General features: G+C 27.1%; 4 protein-coding genes across 4 annotated transcripts in view; 3 read left to right on the plus strand and 1 right to left on the minus strand.

Annotated features, from left to right (window-relative positions):
- Positions 1 to 5,096, minus strand: part of LOC111637999 (disheveled-associated activator of morphogenesis 1-like) — a 16,810-nt gene extending 11,714 nt beyond the window's left edge. Inside the window, exon 1 of the mRNA XM_023383623.1 lies at positions 5,079 to 5,096. Coding sequence (XP_023239391.1) covers positions 5,079 to 5,096 — 18 coding nt within the window. The remainder of the gene's footprint in view (positions 1 to 5,078) is intronic.
- Positions 5,097 to 17,534: 12,438 nt separating this feature from the next.
- Positions 17,535 to 18,970, plus strand: LOC111638009 (lateral signaling target protein 2 homolog). Its single transcript, XM_023383634.1, has 2 exons — positions 17,535 to 18,150; positions 18,481 to 18,970. The coding sequence occupies exons 1-2, from the start codon at positions 17,625 to 17,627 to the stop codon at positions 18,780 to 18,782; spliced, it is 828 nt and encodes a 275-aa protein (XP_023239402.1). The 5' UTR covers positions 17,535 to 17,624; the 3' UTR covers positions 18,783 to 18,970.
- Positions 18,971 to 23,159: 4,189 nt separating this feature from the next.
- On the plus strand, positions 23,160 to 24,602 carry LOC111638000 (lateral signaling target protein 2 homolog). The gene is made up of 2 exons (XM_023383624.1): positions 23,160 to 23,779; positions 24,110 to 24,602. The coding sequence occupies exons 1-2, from the start codon at positions 23,254 to 23,256 to the stop codon at positions 24,412 to 24,414; spliced, it is 831 nt and encodes a 276-aa protein (XP_023239392.1). The 5' UTR covers positions 23,160 to 23,253; the 3' UTR covers positions 24,415 to 24,602.
- A 437-nt stretch (positions 24,603 to 25,039) lies between these two features.
- LOC111638004 (mucin-6-like) overlaps positions 25,040 to 27,671 on the plus strand; it is a 40,263-nt gene continuing 37,631 nt past the window's right edge. Inside the window, exons 1-2 of the mRNA XM_023383629.1 lie at positions 25,040 to 25,169; positions 26,688 to 26,860. Of these exons, the coding sequence (XP_023239397.1) occupies positions 25,112 to 25,169; positions 26,688 to 26,860 (231 nt within the window). The 5' untranslated portion in view covers positions 25,040 to 25,111. The remainder of the gene's footprint in view (positions 25,170 to 26,687; positions 26,861 to 27,671) is intronic.

The raw sequence follows: 27,671 nt of genomic DNA on the forward strand, positions 1-27,671 counted from the left end.
GTTTAAATATAAAAAATCGCTAAATAACATTAAAAAGCTCCTTAAAAATCTTTTTAAATGTCTTTAAAATTTTAGAAAAATTAAATTTTTAAAATATTTTTACTTATATTTTATATAAAAATATTCAATACATTTTATTTTTTTATGGAATTTAAAGAATATAAACAGCTTATTTATTTAAAAATGTTCTTTTAAAGAATATTTTTATTGAAGAAATTAAATTTATTATTTTTAGTCTTTAAATATTAAACATATTTCTCCTAATTTTAAAAATATTTTAATATTTTATAATAAAAATTAACGATAAAAATATCTTAGCAATTACTTCAATAGTCATAAACATAATTTTTGATTAAAATGATGTAAAATCTAAATATCATTAAGGTTTACGTTTGTAGTATTAAATTCCGGCAATAGAAGCTCAGACAAACAAACGGATTTTTTAATATCGTATTCATAAACAAGACACAGTATCGTTCTTTCTTCGCTGAGCAGAGAAAAGAGGAGTCAAAATTACTGAAAACCGATAAATAAAATGGAAAATTTATACTGAAAATTGAAATTTCTCGAGATTAAACTTGTCTTCGATACTAAAGATAATTGTCAAAAATGTATTTATGCTCATTAGACTGAACGGATATGTAGAAGTATCGATCTTCAGTTCCTTCGATGTCTTCCGTCCTTTGTTCTGTTGCCATGATAACGGGACGAGAACATTAAGTGAAGGGAGAAGAGATTACGTCTGAGGATAAACCGTACTATTTTTAAATATTTAAAGAAAAAAATATATAAATATTCAACAAATACAGGGAAAAACAGAAAGAATTGCGGAAACGGAACAATTCCTTTTCCCTTTTTTGTATAGAGAAAGGACAGACAACGATTCGTTAAACTGTCTTCGAATCCCAAACCATATGCTTCCGGGTTATTAAATTATTATAAATTATATTAAATCAGCCAGAACGGGGGAAAATGTTATCAGAGCGTAGCTAAATGGTAAATTTTATATAACCAATGTGATCTTTGTTTCTCAACAATTTTTTATAGCGGAAGTTACCATGTTGAGCATATAAAATTTGCTTTTTTTACACCATAATAGCACCAAAATAAGAATGTATACAAGCAGAGAAGATTCGTAGAATATTTTATAACCTGTTATAACAGTGTAATTTTATATAGACACTTGTCTACACTTTTATTTTTGCCGAAACTAAGTACATAAAATTAGTTATGGTTCATTTAAATCGCCATATATTTTTATTTTTATTACATATATGGCTACATAAGCTACTTTAAATAATTCTTGGGGCCATCTTGTGTAAACCATTAAATTTTATAAAATTATTGCTACATTTGCAGATTTTAATAATTTAATTTTAGGTTTTCGTGAAGGCCGCAAAGCGGTTTTAACCAATTTCCTGCTTTCAGATAAAATTATTATTATTGCTACAGCTGCATAAAGTTGTTTATTAATATTAATAGTTTATTATTAAAGCAATAAAAATTATATTATAATAGCTGATGAAGTAATACAGATGAGAAACGACGATTGTGAGTTAGCATAGGATATACATTGCGTATTGTTAATGCAGCTGCATATAATGAATTCATATTTATAACTGCTCAAATTTACATATTTTATGAGTTCAAGTACTCTTTTAGAATTGATTTAAATAACGTATATTATAATAAAATTATTCCTATAGTTGCTTTAATGAATAAATTTAAATCATGAAACGGTTTAAAATTAGATCTTTTGTGAATGTAATGCATATAAACACTTAATAAATCGAGTTAATGCTGCATTTTATTGTTATAGATGCATGAAATTTTGTTATATATAAATAATAAATTAAAAAGGAATCGTCTACAATTATTTTAACTGCATTTAAATAAATAAATTACAATTTTTAAGAGGTATTGTTTATTGTTATCATAGTTATATATGAATAGGAATAATTTTAAAAAATTATTATATTATAGTAATTTTTATTGTATAATATTTTGGCAATCTTCATATTATGGGAATGAGCATTAGGATAATATAATAAATTAAACATACAGTATCTAGATCATGCGGAAGATAAAGATGAAAATGGAATTGAGTTTTAAGGTGATTACTTATAGATACTTAAAAAAAGATAGATAAATTAGAACGAACAGTAGATTATACCTTTTATTATACAGGTTACAAAATTTCATTCAATATGATAATTTTTTAGCTTAAAATTTGTATAATTTAACGCCATTATTCTTCTACAGCCTGCACGAAATACTGTTGAAAAGATGATTTGTTCTGAGTGAGAAGCCCGCATTCGTCCAATCTATCAATTGAATATCCCCTGATTAAGTCAACTGTGTATCGAATGCTATTAACGTAGCCACATTTGTATCCATACAAAATTTAGGTTCTACGTGATGCAGCTGCTCAACTAGTTAATCCACGAAATGTATTGAATGACTGTTGGGGGCTTCGGCTTCACTGAAAATGGATGAAATATGGTTTTGGAACACGTTTTAGTGAAGAGGATTGAATTTTCGAGTGCAAATAAACTTGTGTAGTTGTTTTTTCTTCATAAATAATTCGCATTTATAGTTAGGTGATGCGTGCACGAGTATTGTTAGTGTATGTCTACAAGGGATTATGAATTTGTCCCCAAAGAGTAAGGCGTGATATCAGAAATGGGAACAAGAAAATGTAAGATTGAAATGTTTAAAAATTATTTTCCTCATCTCAAAAATACATTTATTTTTTTTTTATCTTTAGGAGTGATGAAGTTCTTGCTGGAAAGCAAAACCATGACAGTCGTTTTTAAACAAGTTTGCAATGACCGCATTATTTTGTGAATTTTTTTTAACCCTTAACCATTCCTCGACCTCGATTAAGCGGCTTATGATTAAAGAAATATCAAAAGTACGATAAACGCTTACAGATAAGAAGATAATAAGATGAATAAATTGTATCAAGGTAAAAGCTTTATGAATTAATCATTAATTCCTCACAGCATATTGGTAACTATCAAATTATGTGATTTCGATTTACACTAATACAGAATTTTACTTATAAAATTAAAACAAACTACTGATTTGAAATTTTAGTTTGGGTTTTTATAATTGTCGTGTATCTTATAATTGAAGCGTTTAAAACAAAGAACCAAACTTGAGATTTTTATAGGGAATTTATGAACGTAACAATTACTGATTTTACTGAATAAGTATGAAATAAAGATGAATTAATTAGAGTTTTCCTTGATGAAATAACGATTTTTGGAACTTTACCAAAGCGATAATTGGTTGTATAAGCGAAATGTTTGAGTAGATTTTCACATCTCCTCATGCTACGACCGTGTTTGGTCTGTACTCATTTTTCTAACACGCAAGTAATGGTTGATGAAGTTCCAAAAGTTATTCTTTCTTTAAATTAATTTATTCGTATTTGTTTAATAATTGTTATATTCCTGTACCCATTTCAAGTCGTTTCCCTCTTTGTTTCAATATTTCATTTATTGTACACTCAATTATTATACAAAGCCAAACTCAAATTTACCATCATCAACTTGATTTAATTATATATGTATATGTATTCTCGTATACTTTTTATGCATTAAAGATAACAATATTTATAATGGATTTATAACAGATAAACATTCTAAGCAATTTCCTTTAATGCATTTCCTTCGAAACGTGTATTAGAGAAGAAGATAAATGCAAACAGTAATACATCAGCAGAAAATTACCTGAAAATGAAGCTCTTCTATCAAGCTGTTACTTCTTTTCTAGTACTAATGTTTTTGTTCATGCTTTCGTTTCGTTTCTGCATGATCTGGATATGCTTAATGTATCATGTCAGCAATGTCATTACACGTTTTCTGTTAGAAGTGAAACGCATTAATCACTATCTCCTTTCAAAAATTATATTAAACTCGACTCTTTTGTGTGTTAGTAATGATAATAAACAATAAAACATTATCAAAACCTTCAAAATACCATAAAAATGTGTATTTAATACCATAAATAAACTATTTATAACTTTTATATTGCCCTTATAGTTGCTAAAATTAGTTAAATTTATTAATAATGCAATTTTTATAACTAGTTATATTTTTAGCTAAGGTTTTTCATTGTTATAAGTAACTTAACAAGTTTTTTTCGCTTCGTTAGCTATTATATTAATGAATTTAAACCTGTATAAATAAAAATTTAAACTATAAATATCCGTAAGCAACCTTATTATAAATAAAAATAATAATAAACTTATTAAAATTTTTAAAAATGCAGTTTTTAATGCACAGTGCCCTCGAGGCAGAGTTTAAAAAAATAGTTTGAATAAGTTTAATTATAATTCTTTATGAATTAAGCAAACTTTTTAAATTTATTATTGATATATTCAAAGTTAATTATGTAAGATTTATATCAGAGATCAGTAAAATGGCATTTTTAAAATCTAATCAAAGTTAGGAAAAAAAAAAATGTAATGAGAAAATGAGAAATTCCTGTAAAATTTCCTTAAAAGATACACAAATTTAACTGATCCTCCTATAGGAATATTCAACTAACTGCTTAGAAATATTCTAAATTATTTAAACTTTATTTTTGACATTTTTCTGTCTCCCATGCGAGAAATTTTCATTTTAATTTTTCTAATTAATTTATCCTTAATGAAATTGTTCTTGTCCAATACAAAATTTAATCAGTATTCTTCATTTCGGTTACATTAATAAAGTCTTTAGACTGAAAAAAAGAGAAAGATTTATTGAAGAAATTAAAATTGCATCGTGTATGTACCATTTACTCACTAACTATAAAGTTCAATACTGTGGAACTAAAATCACAGGCTTACAATATATAATTTTTAGACGTTTTTCCGGGATCCACTTACACTTTTATTAACAAAAGTAAAGTTTTTACTACAGCTAAAGCCATTAATAATTGACTAATATAATTTACTGAGTGTCTAACTAAAGTTAGGTCCGGTTACAAATCAAATTTCTCGCTAGTAACTTGATTACTGATTGATCCAAGTCTAGCATTGTAAGAAACAGAATAATCTACAGTTTGTTTAACTAGTTAAAACTTACCTGGTTACTTTTACTCATTTATTTAAATTCTGGAAGAAATAAACCATTTTAAAACAACCTACTCCACTTTAAAATCTCATTACAGAGCAAAGAACTTCATCGAGGAGAAAGTTTTTAAGTTAAATAAAAATTTATGACCTGAATTGCTCTACACTTCCGCAGATTTTCTACGAAAAATGATAAAGAAAGGTGAAAATGTCGGATACATTCTATTTACTTCGATATGTAGATGTTACGCTTGGTCAACAAAGGGTCGTTCTCGATGAGTTAACAAGGCCATGGGTTTGTTGATACTCCCAAATCATTGATAAGTAGGATATTAAAATCTCAAGCCTTTAGCTATAGGTAACCGCTATGCAATAGGCTACATAATTCTTTCCTGAAAGCAGGCTGTTTATCTCTTTTCCGATTTTTCGACGACGCCTGGACGTTGACTCTTCCTCTGCCCTTGTTTTAGTTTTATTCAATTTACAACGTAAATATATAAAAACTCGAACATTATAGACGACAAAAAATATACTCTAGGTCATTTTTTTTGAATTATTAAATTATAATTCATTAAAAATGAACATTTATTTACTCTTTTCCCAAAACATCAATTTTAAAAATTTTTCGTCATAAACCGGGATAAATTCTTTACTAAGGTGCGGTTTGCTTCGTTGTAAGTGTAAATTTATATAGAAAAAAATAAAATTTCAACTTTATATAATTAATATTTAAAATATTTGAACGTATCATCATTAATCTTTGTCGCGACTTTATCATTTTTACGAGCTAAAAATAATTATTAAAAAAATCGAGTCATAAAACGATTTATTGCTATTACAGGATCCACATTTTCCTTAAATTATTCAAAAAAACAGTATTCGTCTTACATTTAATGTTATAAAAAAATCTCAAAATATAAGTCACGTTTAGTAAATAGAAGCAAACTAAACGACAGCTTTTGTGATGAAGAGATTAAGAATTAACAAAAGAAAGAACATTATCTAACAATAACTTACCTGAAAAACAGCTGTATTCAGCTAAAACTCTAGTTTCTGGTCTGTTATTCTTTTAGAAATGAGGTAGAAAGCTTGTTTCTATGGATAGTGAGCTTATCAGTGGAATAGGTGTGGTGAAAACCACACTGTTTCATCAGTTATAGTGACGACGTACATGTGTCATGTATTTATTCATGATAAACACATTTTAACGCATAAGAAGCCTCATATAAAATTTAACTACGATTTATAGAATCATAAAAAAGCGAAACAGACTGTATAATCTATTCAAACAGATCTAGGTTAAATAGGCAATTATTTTAATAAAATTTAAATAATTTTATCATTAAACCACCCCCGTTATGATTATTATACGTGCTCAACTGGTTAATTCAATATTTGAAAACACCATTATACCGTTTGGAAGTCGTTTTAGACGAGGGATCCTTTAAGAGCACGTGGCACACTTATGGAGATTTGAAGATTTTCTTTTGGATGCGGAGTGGTAAAAAACTGTATAATAACTGACTTACCGTGTATTCTGTATGCAAGATATTGCTATACTAGAGAAATCACGTGACGAGAAAGGTGAAAGATCTGAACTGGCACAGACTCACCGGTCAGACCACTTCTACATGCAAAGGATGATAACAAAAATAAAAAAAAAACTTAAGAAGGACGTGGTCGTGTACGGTTTACTTCCTACTTGCATCTTCTACTTTTGAGTTAAGTGCCGACTCTCTCAAACAGTCATCGCTAGAAAACGTGACTTTTAGAGAGTTTCTTTGTTCTTGCAATTTTAGGAGATTTTTTCCAGATTACACTTGCCTCATTCATGAATATATTGGCTAAATGAAGATAAGATTTTTCTATAGAATCTTTGTTTCTTGACTTAAATTATATTCTGTTTAAACAAACGGAGATTCTAAATGAATATATATTTATGTTTAAAAAGTATGGCATTAGGGACACGAGGTAAAAATTAACATAATTTTGTAATAAAATTTGTAAATTTTTTAATAAAAATGCATGGTTTTTTTGTTCTTTCATTGATTTTTTAAACACGAAAAACATTTTATAAATATCTTTATATATATATATATATATATATTGAATATATGTTCACGACTCTTCAAAGATAAACAATGAGTTGAAATTCGATAATATTTGACTTTACGTAATATCATTACGCGTGAGTTGCTATATACTGTACTTTAACAAACAAATAAGTTATAAATATTCTTTATTTAAACTTTATTCTACGATTATAATTGAAAAAATAAGCAATAAAATCAATTTACGAGTCGAGTTTCGCATTAAATTTATAAACATGTCTATCGATTTTTTTTTTTTTACAAAATATGGTTAACGAAATTCGGTGTATAGTAACAATGCATACAAAATAAAAGAAAAATCCGCAGACTTTCAAGAAATTCAGGAAGGATAGGAACGTATTAGGCTATTTCCTACTGATAAAACCCACACGTATCCTACGTATTAAACTTGTTTACACCACTAAAAATGACATAAAAAGATTCAAACTTCACAAATTGAGCTAAATTTCCGCATGGAGGCTCACAGAACTACGTTTTTTTACGTTGTCATTTAGCGAAAAGTCTGAAGAAAAAGTGAGAGAAGCGTACAGATATATATTTATATAGGGGAAAAAATAAATAAACAGAAAAAAAACAACATTCGAGGTCCTTCACCTGCGTTACATACTAAAAAAAGAAGGAATTATTCACTGGAAGGTCGCATTTGTGATATATAGAGCTAGTTCAAAAGTGGTCAGTGCAGGGAGTAACCATGATATGAAATGTAGAAGGGGCGTATCTAAGCCATCACGCTTAGTATAAATCAACAAGATGACACCAATTCTCTTACTTTCCACCTATTTAATCGTAATATTCAATACGTTAACGCCATAAAAAAATATTTTATATCTTTACACTAACTCTAGCTGTTATAATACGCACTGATGCAACCTGCATAAAGGCTAAAATATATTAAAAATTTTACTCGACTCATAAAAAGGTGGAGAGTAAGTTTAAAAAAATTGCAAAAATTGTATAAGTCAGTAAATAAATGTAGCAAAAAAATAAACTGTAAATTAAAGACAAAAGAGATTTTAAAAATATTTTTGTGGTGCCATAAAATGGAGCAATCTAACAATCCCGAGTTAATTGGGTGGAGTGAAGAAAGAACAGAAATTCGCTAGTAATTGTTTCTACGTATGACATCACATGGAGAAATTTATTCGAACGTTAAATAGAAATCTCAAAGAAAATATGAAATATGACTGATTTTTACTGTGACTTAATAATACTATTATTATAGTTTTCAAAATTTATGACGTCAATTTCACGAATTCCTTGTAAAAAATTGACGAAATAATTGTTAAAAATGATGGTTGCATCACAAATTTTCGTAAGAATAGTCTAGAAAACGAATAGAAATTTAAAAATGTATAAAAATAGCCATAATATTAAAAATTATAATTTAGAAAATTGATTATTATGTCACGATTTTTCGTAATAACAGATCATAAATTTTATAAAACTGATGAATGATTATTGCGTAGGAATTTTACGTAATAATGATTCATAAAACGAATAAAATATCTTAAAATTTAAATAATTTTCGTGCTTATATTCAGACATTAAAATAATAATAACGTTAAAACAATAAAATTTAATATCTTCATCGATTAAACGTAAGTTCATCCATTTCTTTAGACAGACAGAATTTAAACAAATCGGAAAATTCGCTTTGTTCCAGAACGAATAGAAAATTACAGTCATTTTCTTACTTTTTTTTTATCCTCTGTTCTCTCGAAAAAAGCCATTTCTCGATATGTTTTTAATACATGCAGACATTTATTCTAAAACTTCTCCATCACCGCTACTGAAAGAGTCAAGTGCATCCCTTCTTTTTTTTATTAGAACATTTCAGGATGAGTTCCAAACTATAATGACCAACCTTGAAGGCAGAAGCATTGGCTCCAGGCCAAAAATTGCCTAGAAAAATAAAGTATCAGTACGGTCGGCATTGAATAATATTTATTATAAATATATTCTCACTACTCCATTTCGTTCATCATGGTGGTCTTCTTGCAGAAATCGAACCCTGACTCTCTCTCATTCATCATTTTGAGAAATTTTGTAGATCGATACAACTTGCTCTTTAACAATGATCCCAAGAGAATTTAATGGTCTGTCAAGATGAAACATTAAATTCTTACATGAACCACAACAACTATGTCTTTACGACTTAACTGTAAATGACCTGAATATAGTAGGATTCTCCCTCTTTTTTGTCTTTATTCAATCGTCCAAGCGTTATAATTATACTTTTTTATCAATTTTAAAATAGTGTCTGGATGTTTACGCTCTGTAATGTTCTTAGTTTTTTACAGTGGAGAGTGTAAAGAAGTCATTGTCACAGATCAAACTATAGTAATCAAAAAATTGTAACGGTGTAAGCGATAAAAATACACGTTTCCACTACTTCAATACGTCGTTTTAGTCTAGTTAACATCCGATACTTTTGACCCGAAGAAGTGGAAGGAACCTTAAATTCTAGATTCTAAATATTTGATTTATTTGAACCCGGAACACCAAGCATAACTTAAATAATTGTAGGTTAATCTGTAACTAGTTGAGCGAGCTTTCATTGAGCTTCACCGAACTGAGCAATGATAAGTTATTGTTTAGAAAAAAAGAAGGTTGATTCAATCTAGCGAGTGGCACGAAGTCAATTGAATGGATGTTCTTAGATGTGATTTTAATCTATCTTTCTTTAACTTTTTTCAATAATGGTTTTAGTTATAAATACATATCAGTCTTTGTTTACGTTGAGGACGTTGCCTTTGGGTGTTGGCTTCTTCTAAAAAATCGACACTTAATGAGTTGTATAGTTAAATATAAGGCTATAAACGCACAACAATCACGAATTGTTGTTGGTCAACGCATTTAACAAAAGAGATATGAAGAATTCATGGTTTTTATGTATATTTTTTGTTTATTTATCCACTCGCAATTTCCTATTGTAAACATAGTAACAGTTTAAATAAAATATATTAGCGATTATCCGAGTATGTTACAAATACAGTATAATATAATCAATACATAAAAATATTTGCATACATTTGCATTTACGGTACTTTATTGGCGAGAGAATAAGAGAATTGATTACTAACAGAGTTTTTATGGTGTTTAGTTCAATCTCTTCACTATTGTTTTCGGATGATTGACCTTGCAGCTTCACTTTCTGAAATATTCATGCAGATTATTTATCGATACGATTCTCTCGAATGTCTGTATGCGTGTTTAGGATAAAAATATTGATTTCCGAGTTCGAATTTTGGTTTAGATTTACAGTTATCGATTGGTGCGCTGCAATTTACGAGAGAATTGCTTCCTTTAAAGTAGCATCCCTTCTAATATCCGAATTGACTTATAGTCGCATGTTACAATTAATCATTTATAAATATCGTAAATATTCATTTTTAATATTTAAAATTTTAATTTTTCTGCTTTTTTTGGGCTAGAAATTTTAAAGCGAAGATCAAATTTAGAAGCAGCAGCCATCAATTTCGGACAATTTTAGCAGTTCTGTTCCCTTTTAAACTAACTTATCCTTTACAAAATTGATTTCGACATAGATTAAAAGAAACCCGATAAACTTTTTGTAGTATCACACAGAATAGTTCAATGCTTCTTAGTAAATGAGGCAACGTTCGTGTTACTTGACCCAGGAGTACATTAATCGATATTACAGGTAGTATGAGTACACAGAAAACATTCAACACAGAATAAAAACATCAGTTTTCGTTTGGATTACATTCCTTCTAGAACTTAACATCCAACAAAGATTTAAGAGAGAGCTAATTATGGCTACATCATATCGATTATACAATTCTCGAGACGAAATTTTATGATAATTAGTATTATCTCGAAAAATAATTGGTAAACGATCATTTTATAGATAAGCAAGTTTTACCTTTATCCCTAGCGTATCCATGATCACCGTAACATCCTCTGCAGCGGATCCACCGTCACAACAACCTGCTCTATCAACAGAACGACCAGCTCTTGCTATGCTACTCGGTCGTTCAACTACGACACTGCCTTGTCGGTCGAATGCGACCTCTAGCGGTAATGCCTTTTATCGAATAAGGCAATCCGGCATCACCTGTATAAGGGCTACGTTATCTTATAAGTTACCGTTTTCTGTCTCCATATTTTTTTCTTACTTATCTTCGGTTCCTGTTGCATCTACAATACGCGGTTATACACGTTAAACTTGATTAGAAACTCTAAATATCAGTGTAAACTAAAGAAAATAACCAGTTTAGAAGGTATAGCGTAGCTAGAAATTGATATTTATTGATTCAATATATGCCAAGCGTTGCTGTACAATAATAGATTTTTAATGGTAGATTTTTCTGAAATATGGTGAGCCAAAACATTGCTTTACGTCAAACACTACACGAAAAAACCAAAAATTGAATTTTTTTTAAATATAAAATTATATTATAGTTTCGAAAAATATGTTTTTCTGACATCTTTATTATTTGGCAATGGATAAACAAGATTATTTTCCGTTCTTCTAAGATTAATTAATTCATTTAAAAGAATATACTTATTTCGTGACAATTTGCGATGAATTAACGTTAATTTAACTGTTAGGTTATCAATTTACAAAGGATAAACATAATAAAAAGGCGATCATTTACTGCTTTTAAAGTGCAAATTACTTAAAGTTTCAAACATTTTGTAAATTTATTTAAACAACAGATCATGGAGAATAATTGAAGTATTTAATCCCCCTTTTAAAAGGCCCATTATTGTTGATGAATCAAACATCTCTCACCTTATCCATTAACCACCTATCTTCTAATATGGACCGTCTACACAAAGCTATTACGTTCATGTTGTTCGATCAACGTTCACGAATGGCAGTATTATTTCTGTTACTCAAAACATTTACGCTATGTTGCCACATAACTTTCACCTTCTTATGACACTAGACGTTTTAACAATTACAAGAAAATTTATAATATAATCGAGTATTCGCCGATACGAGAATCATTAAATATAACGTTATGAGTTTATATGACAAGTTTGGTTATTAATGATAACTGCACATGCATTTCAATGGATGCATGTTTAGAAATCATTAACATGCACCACCTGGGTGGTGTGGTAGCATAATGGCGGATGGATAACATTTTTAATAAGAGCACAACTTATAAATTATTAATACTGTTATAATAAGAAACCTGCACACTTAGAAATTATAAAGTGGATTATATATGTTATATGATAAATTAAGAATTATGAATGGAAAATGTTAAGAAAATGATGAATATAAAGGTAAATTATAAATGTAAAATGCATAATTTTAATCGTAATACGTATAAGTTTTGATTTTATACGTGATAAAACATGCTAGAAAAGAGAGAAAGATAGTAATAACATCCACATTGATGCATCTCTTAGTGTTTGGAGAAAGATAAAAATTGCTTGCCCTAATCCTCCTAAAAAATCTCCAAGAGACGAAACTCACCCTAATTATCTGAATGGTCCTTAGGCGCCTTTTTGGCTGTCTAGAATTCTGGAGACATGTTTTCTTCTCATGGTCTTCTCTGCTTCTCTGATTCCCCGCATCCTAGCCAAGGTCAATGTCCCTGTAGCCAGGGAAGCGCCATCATCCGTTGCTAGGGGTGTCCGAATTGTGATCGATGGAAGAGGTTTCATCCGAGAGAGGTCCTATTTCATGCTACCATATAACACATAGTCTGGAATCTACTTTATCAAAGCTGAAAGAGGAAGATAATTACAACATCCCAAATACTTCAACCTAAACAGCTAAGATGCTCTTTTCCTTTCCATAAAGGTGTCGAAAGAAATCACAAGCAAGGTCGTAAACGTTTAACCAAGCAAATATATCAGTAAATAAACAACTAGGTCACGAACAAAATATAGAAAAATTTGCTTCCTCATTCTCTCATAGAATACAAACGTAGGAATTTAATTAGTGTAATCTTAAGTGAAAAATTATATAACGCAGTAATGGGAAAATAAAGATTAAAAATATTTGGTTAATTTACAGATTAAATTATTAAATAAACAATGTAGATATTTAATCTGACCTCGCTACGCCCCTATTTACAGTCTTGAATTTCGGGCGGAGTTTATATGATATCCAGAAAAGATAAATGCAAAATTTTTCTATAATTTAAAATTATGACGATGAAAAATTTAAAGGAAAAAAAAAACTAAATTTGCAGCTTTGCAATTACTTTCTTCTCATCTGTGCGCCAATTGTTATTACGTGCCATTAGAGCTTATGGTGAGGTACACACCATACTAGTTCAGTTTTATATACTCCGAGAGGTTAAACGTTATAATTAAATGCCATGTCACTTATCTCGGAAATGTTATTGAATTTTGCATCATCTAATGTCACTTCTCTGCTACGTTTAAACGTTTAGTTGACGTGATACTATCCGTTGCGCCTGGTATATAGTCAAGAATAATGTAAAAAATCTGTTCGTACACAAAATCTATTATTATGCAAATTCTTGTCTTTTACAAAATCGTTATCTTTCCTTTTTATAAATTTAAAATGTAATAATTTTATTCAAATATTGAATACACGAAGAGAGTATTTTCGTGTTGTTTTGGTAAAGCCTGAACGTCGCGTCGCGTTGTAGCGCGACATTAAGCGACGCGTCGGTAAGCGCGAAATTTAAAATTATCGCATCGCGTTATATTATCACGCTGTATAAAATAATTACAAAAACAAAATATAGAAAATAAACATTTTTAATGCTTTGTGTATTAAATTTAATTAACTTAAGTTAATAATTAGAATTTTTAAAATTAATTTCCGGTAAAACGAATCTGATCGCGTCACGATTTTTCACCTAGTTCTAACGATTTTAAAGTTAATTTAATGCTTATTTAAAGTAAAATATGGTACAGTATTTAAGTAATTACATTATATAAAACATTATTTTTAAACAATCATCGAGTAGTTTTAAGTTATTGCTAAGCAATTGCGACATAGTGACTAGCAATTGCAACTTTAGGCAATCGTGTAAATAAATCGCGAGACAGTAATAAAAAATAATTAGTATACATATATAAATATAATATATTTGTGTATAAAAATACACTCGAGTCGAATTACCAATACGTGATAAATAAAACTTTACGACTCTAAAGATATTTTACTTGTTTTATGAGGCATAAAGTGAATTTCAGAGCAAAAAATTAGGAAGTTTATTAAAGATTCTTCGAAAGATACTTGAATATATCTAGAATAAGTCGAAACACTTCATATGCAAATTTCCAGATTTATAGATAAAAAAAAAAAGAATTTTATAGATGAAAGAATTTCGAATAAATTACAAGAGAGGTTGTAGGAAATAAAATAAAAAATTAAATATTTTTTTGGAATAAATTTATTGAAATATTAAAATTTTCAGTAAGAGATAGAGTTTTTCTCATGTTTAAAATTTTAACTGTATAAAAACTAGGTTATGTTAAAGAACAAATAAATAAATAAATAAATAAAATGTACATAAAAATAGTGATGTGAAGGAGCTTCGTATGAATATAAACATCAAAATTATTTTCTTCTTTTATAGTTTAATACGAAATTGATGAGGAAAATGTATACAGAATGCATTTTATCCCCAATAAAATTGGGAGAGTCCTCAAATCCATTTTTGATTAAGGGAACTATTCCAGGACAACGCATAGGACTTAAGTTGGAAATGCATTTTCTATGTTGACCTCATCTTTTCGCAGGTTAAAAGCAGATTTCTATACAAATCCCTCCCGGGAGACGTCATCTTTTATCGATTCTAGGTGATTTCGCCACTTTTTATATTCGAATCTAACCAAAAGTGGCATAATGTTACCTATGAGAAAGCTCTTACATATAACTGAGTTTTGTGTTTGGAGTTTGAAAGTATGTAATTAACAATAAGAGTATGTATATTTTTAATTATATTAATTTATTAAAAGTACGTAATTTACTTAATTTAGAAATTTAGATCCTATTGGTTTATGGCTTTTTTTAGGCGGTGGTGAAGATGATGATGATGATGATGATGATGAGTACGACGATGATACACGTGAAGACGATGACGAAAACGACGAAGAGGAACAGCCTACAAGTCAAAACAGCACATCGTGTGGGGAGAATGAAGTATATAAGAGCTGTGGAAACCCATGCGAATCAACATGTCCTGTAATGTTCAGAAAACGTCCGTTCTGTAGAGAAGATTGTCGACCCGGTTGTTTTTGTATACACGGTTATGTCAGAGACAAAAACAGAAATTGTATTCATCCCATAAACTGCACTCTCACTATATCCAACTAGGAAAATATAGGCCTATATATATATATATATATATATATAATATAAAACAATAGCTGTTTTTTAGAAAACAAGTATGCTATTTAAACGGATGATCCCAAAACTTTGTTTGAGGGATTTATTAATTTAAATTAAGTTATGTAAATAAATGGAGAATTTGTATACTTGTTATTAAAGTTTTGTTTATTTTGCAATGATAAAAATTATTTTTTCTTTTATTTCCCCTCTCTTTAAATCTAAATAATTTTTAAAAATAAATTATAATACTTTCATTAAAATAAATTTGGTTAAATAGATTTATTCTTAAAATTTTATTAACTATAAAATAAATAAGAACAGACAAACGGACAGATTTCATGAACATAAAATAAAACGATAAAAATATCGTAACATAATATATATATCCTATAGCCTATATTTAAAGCTGTTTTTATGAAAAATTTTAATAAATAAAAATACAATAAATTTATAAATGAACATTTTATATTTTACAATATAGTCTAATTATTTTATATAAGAAATTTTTGTATATTTAATTTTTCATTTTATTTTAAAATATTTTAAATTTAAACTCTGAAACTTAGTAGTACCATGCAGATGCTTTTATTTATTATTGAAAGACTAACAGCTGTTAAGAATCAGTACAACAAAAGTAAGAGATTTAAAAACGTCTTAGTTTCAGTTGAAAGTAACAGTAAAGATGATTGTTGTCTTATTTTTTACTTTCGTTTTTGTTGTTTCTGCTCTACGTGATGAAGGTAAATATAATCTCTTTTTGTTGAAATATTGATAGAAAATAATCTAAAAATAGCATTAACTTTGTTCTACGAGATGACCAGAAAGTACTTGTACAGTACACCTAGATTACAAGCGATAAATATAGATGAACAATAAATTTTTGATAACCTTGTACTGTTCTGTACATGCAAGATTATTAATTACATACATATAACGAGGGAGAATTTAAATAAATATTTTCTTATAAATATAAACGGATAATAATTAGTTTATATAACAAAATTTAATATTAAAAAACCAGTTTTTTTATTAAAGAAAATTATAATATTAAACACGATAATTATACATAAAAAGTTAATATTTTTTCAATATAATTAATCTTAAAAAATCGAAAGAAAATTTTATTAAATATTTTTATAAAATTAAATAAAAAATAATTTTAAAAAATTGGCTAAGATAAACTTTGTTATTTCTTAAAGTACTTTTTATAAAACACTTTAATAATTTCTTTGATCTTTCTAAACTTCTCACCAGTTTCCATTAACCAATAAAGGTTTTTAATCTATAGCCTAAAGAGCTTATTCTGAAAGGAGAGAATAGCTAAAACTTATTGCTTTTAAGCGGTCAAAAAATAAATAGAAAATAATTGATCCTCTGTNTCTAGTGGAAAAATAATATTTTGTAATTACTTTTTAAAAATTCGAAGGACACAAATCCTTCGTAATTTTATTGATTAAGGAATAGTAATCTCTTTATCAGCAGATTTTCCACCAAAAATGACTCATTCGCTTAATATATACAATTATGAAAGAATTGTACACCCCCTTTAGTCAATTTTGACGTCATGATTTTAAAAACTAAAAGAATGAGTTGACTCAAAATAATTTACGCAACTTACATTGAAGTAACGCATTAAAATCTGAAGGTTTTATGACAACTTTTATAAATAGTTTTGTATTTTGTATATTTTTTCTATAATTTTTAAGTACAAAAATAAATATATGTAGTCTAAGTGGTAAAAGGTTATTTAAAATTAAAATTCGTAAAGAAATCGTTCACATCATTAAAAAATAGCACTTAAGGATGTAAAAGTCGTATATCTTATATCGTTATTAAGTTACTAATAACTAAATTTTCTTAATAAAATCTTTAATTTGGTATATGTCAAGGGAATAGAATAAAATTTTATTGCAAGATTTATATTTTGATATATGTAATTTTTATATTATACTTCAATACTACGTCATTTCATTTTGTTACTGTTACGCTCGGTTGAGTTGTTACTATCATGTCACGGATCATGAGCACTCTAAGGAAATAACAATTTTGTAAGGATGATGTGTAGTGTTTTATAATTATGCACGCGCCCCCACCCCGAATGAACCAAATATATTAGGAAGACAGCAGCAGACTAGACAGATATTCGAAAATGTCTTCATGCAGTGTGCTGTTAGTGCTTAGTTTGTGCTTCGGGTTAATTGTTGCTCAAGAGGATAGCAATGCTGAGGAAACAACAACAGTTGTAAGTAATTCTACGATAGAAACAGCTTCAAATTCCACAGCTGAAGTTACGAATATTACTACAGAAGCAACAGAAGGAACAAATACTACTTCCGAAACAGAAACAAGCCATCCTGCAAATACGGAGACAGATTCAACAAATAATTCTGCAGCAACAGAGGAACCTTCAAATGTTACAACAGCGGCAGAGGAACCTTCAAATGTTACTACAGCGGCAGAGGAATCCGCGAATGCTACTGTTGCAGAAGAGGAGCCAATGAATGTTACTGCTGCAACAGAGGAGCCAACAAATTCTGTTACAGCACCAGAGGAATCCGTAAATGCTACATCAACTGAAGAACCGACAAATGCTACTACAGAACCTGCAGAAACGACTACAGTTAAAGTATATTTAGAAGAAGTATCGTGGAACGTAACAGAAATTTGGATAAACGGTAAATTTAATTCAATTTTATTACTCTTATTGAATCCATTAACAAAAGCAGCTTAGGAAGATAAACAAAAGAATTGCCCCAGTTGTTTAATTTATAAAAAGACACAAAGTAATCCCATTAAATATTTAATTCGTTGCACGGAATATTTAAAGCAATTAAGCTATTAAATTAGATAAGATAGCAAATATTACTATACACGTTAATTAAGATTTAGCTGAGCTATCCTAAACTGCAGGTTGCAGGTAAATACTAAATGTAATTAATTTATTAAAAGTACGTAATTTACTTAATTTAGAAATTTAGATCCTATTGGTTTATGGCTTTTTTTAGGCGGTGGTGAAGATGATGATGATGATGATGATGATGAGTACGACGATGATACACGTGAAGACGATGACGAAAACGACGAAGAGGAACAGCCTACAAGTCAAAACAGCACATCGTGTGGGGAGAATGAAGTATATAAGAGCTGTGGAAACCCATGCGAATCAACATGTCCTGTAATGTTCAGAAAACGTCCGTTCTGTAGAGAAGATTGTCGACCCGGTTGTTTTTGTATACACGGTTATGTCAGAGACAAAAACAGAAATTGTATTCATCCCATAAACTGCACTCTCACTATATCCAACTAGGAAAATATAGGCCTATATATATATATATATATATATATAATATAAAACAATAGCTGTTTTTTAGAAAACAAGTATGCTATTTAAACGGATGATCCCAAAACTTTGTTTGAGGGATTTATTAATTTAAATTAAGTTATGTAAATAAATGGAGAATTTGTATACTTGTTATTAAAGTTTTGTTTATTTTGCAATGATAAAAATTATTTTTTCTTTTATTTCCCCTCTCTTTAAATCTAAATAATTTTTAAAAATAAATTATAATACTTTCATTAAAATAAATTTGGTTAAATAGATTTATTCTTAAAATTTTATTAACTATAAAATAAATAAGAACAGACAAACGGACAGATTTCATGAACATAAAATAAAACGATAAAAATATCGTAACATAATATATATATCCTATAGCCTATATTTAAAGCTGTTTTTATGAAAAATTTTAATAAATAAAAATACAATAAATTTATAAATGAACATTTTATATTTTACAATATAGTCTAATTATTTTATATAAGAAATTTTTGTATATTTAATTTTTCATTTTATTTTAAAATATTTTAAATTTAAACTCTGAAACTTAGTAGTACCATGCAGATGCTTTTATTTATTATTGAAAGACTAACAGCTGTTAAGAATCAGTACAACAAAAGTAAGAGATTTAAAAACGTCTTAGTTTCAGTTGAAAGTAACAGTAAAGATGATTGTTGTCTTATTTTTTACTTTCGTTTTTGTTGTTTCTGCTCTACGTGATGAAGGTAAATATAATCTCTTTTTGTTGAAATATTGATAGAAAATAATCTAAAAATAGCATTAACTTTGTTCTACGAGATGACCAGAAAGTACTTGTACAGTACACCTAGATTACAAGCGATAAATATAGATGAACAATAAATTTTTGATAACCTTGTACTGTTCTGTACATGCAAGATTATTAATTACATACATATAACGAGGGAGAATTTAAATAAATATTTTCTTATAAATATAAACGGATAATAATTAGTTTATATAACAAAATTTAATATTAAAAAACCAGTTTTTTTATTAAAGAAAATTATAATATTAAACACGATAATTATACATAAAAAGTTAATATTTTTTCAATATAATTAATCTTAAAAAATCGAAAGAAAATTTTATTAAATATTTTTATAAAATTAAATAAAAAATAATTTTAAAAAATTGGCTAAGATAAACTTTGTTATTTCTTAAAGTACTTTTTATAAAACACTTTAATAATTTCTTTGATCTTTCTAAACTTCTCACCAGTTTCCATTAACCAATAAAGGTTTTTAATCTATAGCCTAAAGAGCTTATTCTGAAAGGAGAGAATAGCTAAAACTTATTGCTTTTAAGCGGTCAAAAAATAAATAGAAAATAATTGATCCTCTGTGCAATATATGTTTATATATATTTATAACTGTTTTTGAATACTAGCAAAGTANGAAAGACTAACAGCTGTTAAGAATCAGTACAACAAAAGTAAGAGATTTAAAAACGTCTTAGTTTCAGTTGAAAGTAACAGTAAAGATGATTGTTGTCTTATTTTTTACTTTCGTTTTTGTTGTTTCTGCTCTACGTGATGAAGGTAAATATAATCTCTTTTTGTTGAAATATTGATAGAAAATAATCTAAAAATAGCATTAACTTTGTTCTACGAGATGACCAGAAAGTACTTGTACAGTACACCTAGATTACAAGCGATAAATATAGATGAACAATAAATTTTTGATAACCTTGTACTGTTCTGTACATGCAAGATTATTAATTACATACATATAACGAGGGAGAATTTAAATAAATATTTTCTTATAAATATAAACGGATAATAATTAGTTTATATAACAAAATTTAATATTAAAAAACCAGTTTTTTTATTAAAGAAAATTATAATATTAAACACGATAATTATACATAAAAAGTTAATATTTTTTCAATATAATTAATCTTAAAAAATCGAAAGAAAATTTTATTAAATATTTTTATAAAATTAAATAAAAAATAATTTTAAAAAATTGGCTAAGATAAACTTTGTTATTTCTTAAAGTACTTTTTATAAAACACTTTAATAATTTCTTTGATCTTTCTAAACTTCTCACCAGTTTCCATTAACCAATAAAGGTTTTTAATCTATAGCCTAAAGAGCTTATTCTGAAAGGAGAGAATAGCTAAAACTTATTGCTTTTAAGCGGTCAAAAAATAAATAGAAAATAATTGATCCTCTGTGCAATATATGTTTATATATATTTATAACTGTTTTTGAATACTAGCAAAGTATACAGAAAGTCTTTTTTTATTTAGAAAGTTATATTTCTATAAATATAAAAAATAATACATTTGTAATATTTTAAATGTTTAATAAATGATTTAAAGCGGTGAAAATAATAGAAAAACAAAGCCTGAGAGATTATAGGAAAGCCAGTTTAGTTACAAAATATGAAAACTGTCTGTCTCTGGAAGCTATAAATATCTAAAAAAAAAAAATAATAATATAATAAAGAAGAGATATAAAAAGATTTTAAAACACTTATCAATCACTTTTATAAATATATTTTTTAATATCAAGGACTAAATTTTAGGGCCTTCTGTGTCTAGATAAAGGGGCCGACTGGGCCCTTTATCTAGAACAAAGAGAAGTATCAGTTCTATCGCTTAAAATTATTCAAAAACGAGAATTTGTGCCTGATTTGTTTCGTTTTAAACGTTATTTTCTACTAAATTAATGTTTTTGTGTACTAATGTAATCTCCAGATTTAGAAAGGCGAAATATAAATAAATAAAATTAGAAAAATAAATTATCTTACGAAATTTTTATTTTTAAATAAATTATTATGAATAATAAGTTTTACAGCTACAATTCATTAATTTTATATCATTTAACATGTTTTACGCTTAATATGCATTCAATGCTAAAAAACACATACACATTTCTTTAGTCACATTACATATAAAATGCTTTTATAAATGTAAAGTATTTTTAAAAAAATAACGAAACGATTNAACATTCTAAATATTTCATTTATTAAAACATAAATAAATAAATATGGGTCCTACTAATGAAAGGAACTCTCTCTACTACACACTCTCTACGGCCCTGAGGAATTAACTTATACTTTTACATAAATCGCACCTGTAAATTACGAAATAATAAACCTTACTTAGTTAATAGACTTGTTAGTTAATAACTGTAAATGAATTGAAAGGAAGTGACTCGGCCATTAAAAAATTAGTTTAAAAATCTGTCTTTGCAATAGTTAATGATTAAAATTAAGATATTTCAATCTTTAAATATTATTTTGCAATAATGTAGAGTTGACTAAAAGTATATTAATAATGTAAAAAGTTTTATTTGAAAAATTAATTTATTATTTAGCTTTAACGTTTTTCTTCGTTTAATTAACGTTAGCTTTAATTAACGTAGTATTTTTAATAAATTATATATATATATTAAAAAATATATATATAGCCTATATTAACGTATAAAGCTCAAATATAACTTTAAAAATATAATATTTTAACTTTAATTTAATCAAAATGAATTAATTTAATATTTATTTAGCTCGCGAATATATTATAATTCTGATATAATTATAACTATAAAGCTTATTTTAAATATAAATGTCGGGAGTTATACAGAATATAGGCCTATACTAATTATAATTTAATTAATAAATCAATAAATCGAATATTTTTAAAAGTTTTCTAGTGGAAAAATAATATTTTGTAATTACTTTTTAAAAATTCGAAGGACACAAATCCTTCGTAATTTTATTGATTAAGGAATAGTAATCTCTTTATCAGCAGATTTTCCACCAAAAATGACTCATTCGCTTAATATATACAATTATGAAAGAATTGTACACCCCCTTTAGTCAATTTTGACGTCATGATTTTAAAAACTAAAAGAATGAGTTGACTCAAAATAATTTACGCAACTTACATTGAAGTAACGCATTAAAATCTGAAGGTTTTATGACAACTTTTATAAATAGTTTTGTATTTTGTATATTTTTTCTATAATTTTTAAGTACAAAAATAAATATATGTAGTCTAGGTGGTAAAAGGTTATTTAAAATTAAAATTCGTAAAGAAATCGTTCACATCATTAAAAAATAGCACTTAAGGATGTAAAAGTCGTATATCTTATATCGTTATTAAGTTACTAATAACTAAATTTTCTTAATAAAATCTTTAATTTGGTATATGTCAAGGGAATAGAATAAAATTTTATTGCAAGATTTATATTTTGATATATGTAATTTTTATATTATACTTCAATACTACGTCATTTCATTTTGTTACTGTTACGCTCGGTTGAGTTGTTACTATCATGTCACGGATCATGAGCACTCTAAGGAAATAACAATTTTGTAAGGATGATGTGTAGTGTTTTATAATTATGCACGCGCCCCCACCCCGAATGAACCAAATATATTAGGAAGACAGCAGCAGACTAGACAGATATTCGAAAATGTCTTCATGCAGTGTGCTGTTAGTGCTTAGTTTGTGCTTCGGGTTAATTGTTGCTCAAGAGGATAGCAATGCTGAGGAAACAACAACAGTTGTAAGTAATTCTACGATAGAAACAGCTTCAAATTCCACAGCTGAAGTTACGAATATTACTACAGAAGCAACAGAAGGAACAAATACTACTTCCGAAACAGAAACAAGCCATCCTGCAAATACGGAGACAGATTCAACAAATAATTCTGCAGCAACAGAGGAACCTTCAAATGTTACAACAGCGGCAGAGGAACCTTCAAATGTTACTACAGCGGCAGAGGAATCCGCGAATGCTACTGTTGCAGAAGAGGAGCCAATGAATGTTACTGCTGCAACAGAGGAGCCAACAAATTCTGTTACAGCACCAGAGGAATCCGTAAATGCTACATCAACTGAAGAACCGACAAATGCTACTACAGAACCTGCAGAAACGACTACAGTTAAAGTATATTTAGAAGAAGTATCGTGGAACGTAACAGAAATTTGGATAAACGGTAAATTTAATTCAATTTTATTACTCTTATTGAATCCATTAACAAAAGCAGCTTAGGAAGATAAACAAAAGAATTGCCCCAGTTGTTTAATTTATAAAAAGACACAAAGTAATCCCATTAAATATTTAATTCGTTGCACGGAATATTTAAAGCAATTAAGCTATTAAATTAGATAAGATAGCAAATATTACTATACACGTTAATTAAGATTTAGCTGAGCTATCCTAAACTGCAGGTTGCAGGTAAATACTAAATGTAATTAATTTATTAAAAGTACGTAATTTACTTAATTTAGAAATTTAGATCCTATTGGTTTATGGCTTTTTTTAGGCGGTGGTGAAGATGATGATGATGATGATGATGATGATGAGTACGACGATGATACACGTGAAGACGATGACGAAAACGACGAAGAGGAACAGCCTACAAGTCAAAACAGCACATCGTGTGGGGAGAATGAAGTATATAAGAGCTGTGGAAACCCATGCGAATCAACATGTCCTGTAATGTTCAGAAAACGTCCGTTCTGTAGAGAAGATTGTCGACCCGGTTGTTTTTGTATACACGGTTATGTCAGAGACAAAAACAGAAATTGTATTCATCCCATAAACTGCACTCTCACTATATCCAACTAGGAAAATATAGGCCTATATATATATATATATATATATATAATATAAAACAATAGCTGTTTTTTAGAAAACAAGTATGCTATTTAAACGGATGATCCCAAAACTTTGTTTGAGGGATTTATTAATTTAAATTAAGTTATGTAAATAAATGGAGAATTTGTATACTTGTTATTAAAGTTTTGTTTATTTTGCAATGATAAAAATTATTTTTTCTTTTATTTCCCCTCTCTTTAAATCTAAATAATTTTTAAAAATAAATTATAATACTTTCATTAAAATAAATTTGGTTAAATAGATTTATTCTTAAAATTTTATTAACTATAAAATAAATAAGAACAGACAAACGGACAGATTTCATGAACATAAAATAAAACGATAAAAATATCGTAACATAATATATATATCCTATAGCCTATATTTAAAGCTGTTTTTATGAAAAATTTTAATAAATAAAAATACAATAAATTTATAAATGAACATTTTATATTTTACAATATAGTCTAATTATTTTATATAAGAAATTTTTGTATATTTAATTTTTCATTTTATTTTAAAATATTTTAAATTTAAACTCTGAAACTTAGTAGTACCATGCAGATGCTTTTATTTATTATTGAAAGACTAACAGCTGTTAAGAATCAGTACAACAAAAGTAAGAGATTTAAAAACGTCTTAGTTTCAGTTGAAAGTAACAGTAAAGATGATTGTTGTCTTATTTTTTACTTTCGTTTTTGTTGTTTCTGCTCTACGTGATGAAGGTAAATATAATCTCTTTTTGTTGAAATATTGATAGAAAATAATCTAAAAATAGCATTAACTTTGTTCTACGAGATGACCAGAAAGTACTTGTACAGTACACCTAGATTACAAGCGATAAATATAGATGAACAATAAATTTTTGATAACCTTGTACTGTTCTGTACATGCAAGATTATTAATTACATACATATAACGAGGGAGAATTTAAATAAATATTTTCTTATAAATATAAACGGATAATAATTAGTTTATATAACAAAATTTAATATTAAAAAACCAGTTTTTTTATTAAAGAAAATTATAATATTAAACACGATAATTATACATAAAAAGTTAATATTTTTTCAATATAATTAATCTTAAAAAATCGAAAGAAAATTTTATTAAATATTTTTATAAAATTAAATAAAAAATAATTTTAAAAAATTGGCTAAGATAAACTTTGTTATTTCTTAAAGTACTTTTTATAAAACACTTTAATAATTTCTTTGATCTTTCTAAACTTCTCACCAGTTTCCATTAACCAATAAAGGTTTTTAATCTATAGCCTAAAGAGCTTATTCTGAAAGGAGAGAATAGCTAAAACTTATTGCTTTTAAGCGGTCAAAAAATAAATAGAAAATAATTGATCCTCTGTGCAATATATGTTTATATATATTTATAACTGTTTTTGAATACTAGCAAAGTATACAGAAAGTCTTTTTTTATTTAGAAAGTTATATTTCTATAAATATAAAAAATAATACATTTGTAATATTTTAAATGTTTAATAAATGATTTAAAGCGGTGAAAATAATAGAAAAACAAAGCCTGAGAGATTATAGGAAAGCCAGTTTAGTTACAAAATATGAAAACTGTCTGTCTCTGGAAGCTATAAATATCTAAAAAAAAAAAATAATAATATAATAAAGAAGAGATATAAAAAGATTTTAAAACACTTATCAATCACTTTTATAAATATATTTTTTAATATCAAGGACTAAATTTTAGGGCCTTCTGTGTCTAGATAAAGGGGCCGACTGGGCCCTTTATCTAGAACAAAGAGAAGTATCAGTTCTATCGCTTAAAATTATTCAAAAACGAGAATTTGTGCCTGATTTGTTTCGTTTTAAACGTTATTTTCTACTAAATTAATGTTTTTGTGTACTAATGTAATCTCCAGATTTAGAAAGACGAAATATAAATAAATAAAATTAGAAAAATAAATTATCTTACGAAATTTTTATTTTTAAATAAATTATTATGAATAATAAGTTTTACAGCTACAATTCATTAATTTTATATCATTTAACATGTTTTACGCTTAATATGCATTCAATGCTAAAAAACACATACACATTTCTTTAGTCACATTACATATAAAATGCTTTTATAAATGTAAAGTATTTTTTTAAAAATAACGAAACGATTATATAATTATATATACAATTATAAATATATTATTTATTAAATAAAATTATATTTATCTATTACGATATCGAAAAATGCATTTAATATATTTGAAATTTTATCGACAGCCTGTAAAATCGATAATGAAATATTTACTGGATGTGGATCGGAATGTATAAATTGTGAAAATTATAAAAATAGTCCAGAAATCTGTCAGGAATGGTGCAGCGTTGGATGTTTTTGTATGAAAGGTTTTTTAAGAGCATCCGATGGAAAATGCGTTGAACCAAATAACTGTTACTAATGGAAGATATTTATAACCTCATAAAAATAAAGAAACCGCAAATAAAAAAATTAAATGTAATTTTTAATGTAAAAAAAATAATAAAAAAATGTGTAAATTCTAAATAAAATTACAAATATATTTGTACTTATTTTCAAGTTTCTATAAACACGTGATAAGCCTACACTCGTCCTTGAAGGATTGAATTATTTAATAAAGTAATATTAAAAATACGATTTCTATTTTTATTTTTTAAAATATAAAACGTCGATACTATAGAATATAAATAAGAATTTGAGGTTAAACTGACAAAGTTGTATAATGAAAGTCATATAAACGACAAAGACAGCTTAGAATGTAAAGTATTTGTTGTTATACACGTGCAAAACTGGAAGGTCGTGTGTGTGTGTTAGTCAGCAAAATGTTCAGACAAAAATAATAAAAGTCCTATATTTTAATGCATTGTATATATAACTCAATGATAAATAAATCAAACTTGGATTTAGTATTATTCTTTTAATTTTATATACCTATAATTATAATTAATAATTTTTTAAAAGAATAATAATAATAATAATAACAATCTAAAACATTATAAAATATGACATTATTATATTTAAATTTTGAAAAATACGAAAAGGAAACAATGTTAAAAAATTTTTAAAAATCTAGCAGCGAATTGCTTAACTTTCCCGGAAACATTTAAAACTGAGTATGGCGCCACCTGTTATCATATTTTATTTTAAAAAACTTAATACTTTTAATTATTATAAAATGGCAAACAGCTTAATTTTGAGAGTAGGAATTGGTTTTATAAAAAAAAAAAAAA

Source organism: Centruroides sculpturatus, unplaced genomic scaffold (genome assembly GCF_000671375.1).
Source record: "Centruroides sculpturatus isolate CEXI.00-Female unplaced genomic scaffold, Cexi_2.0 scaffold1156, whole genome shotgun sequence".
NCBI lineage: Eukaryota > Metazoa > Arthropoda > Arachnida > Scorpiones > Buthidae > Centruroides > Centruroides sculpturatus.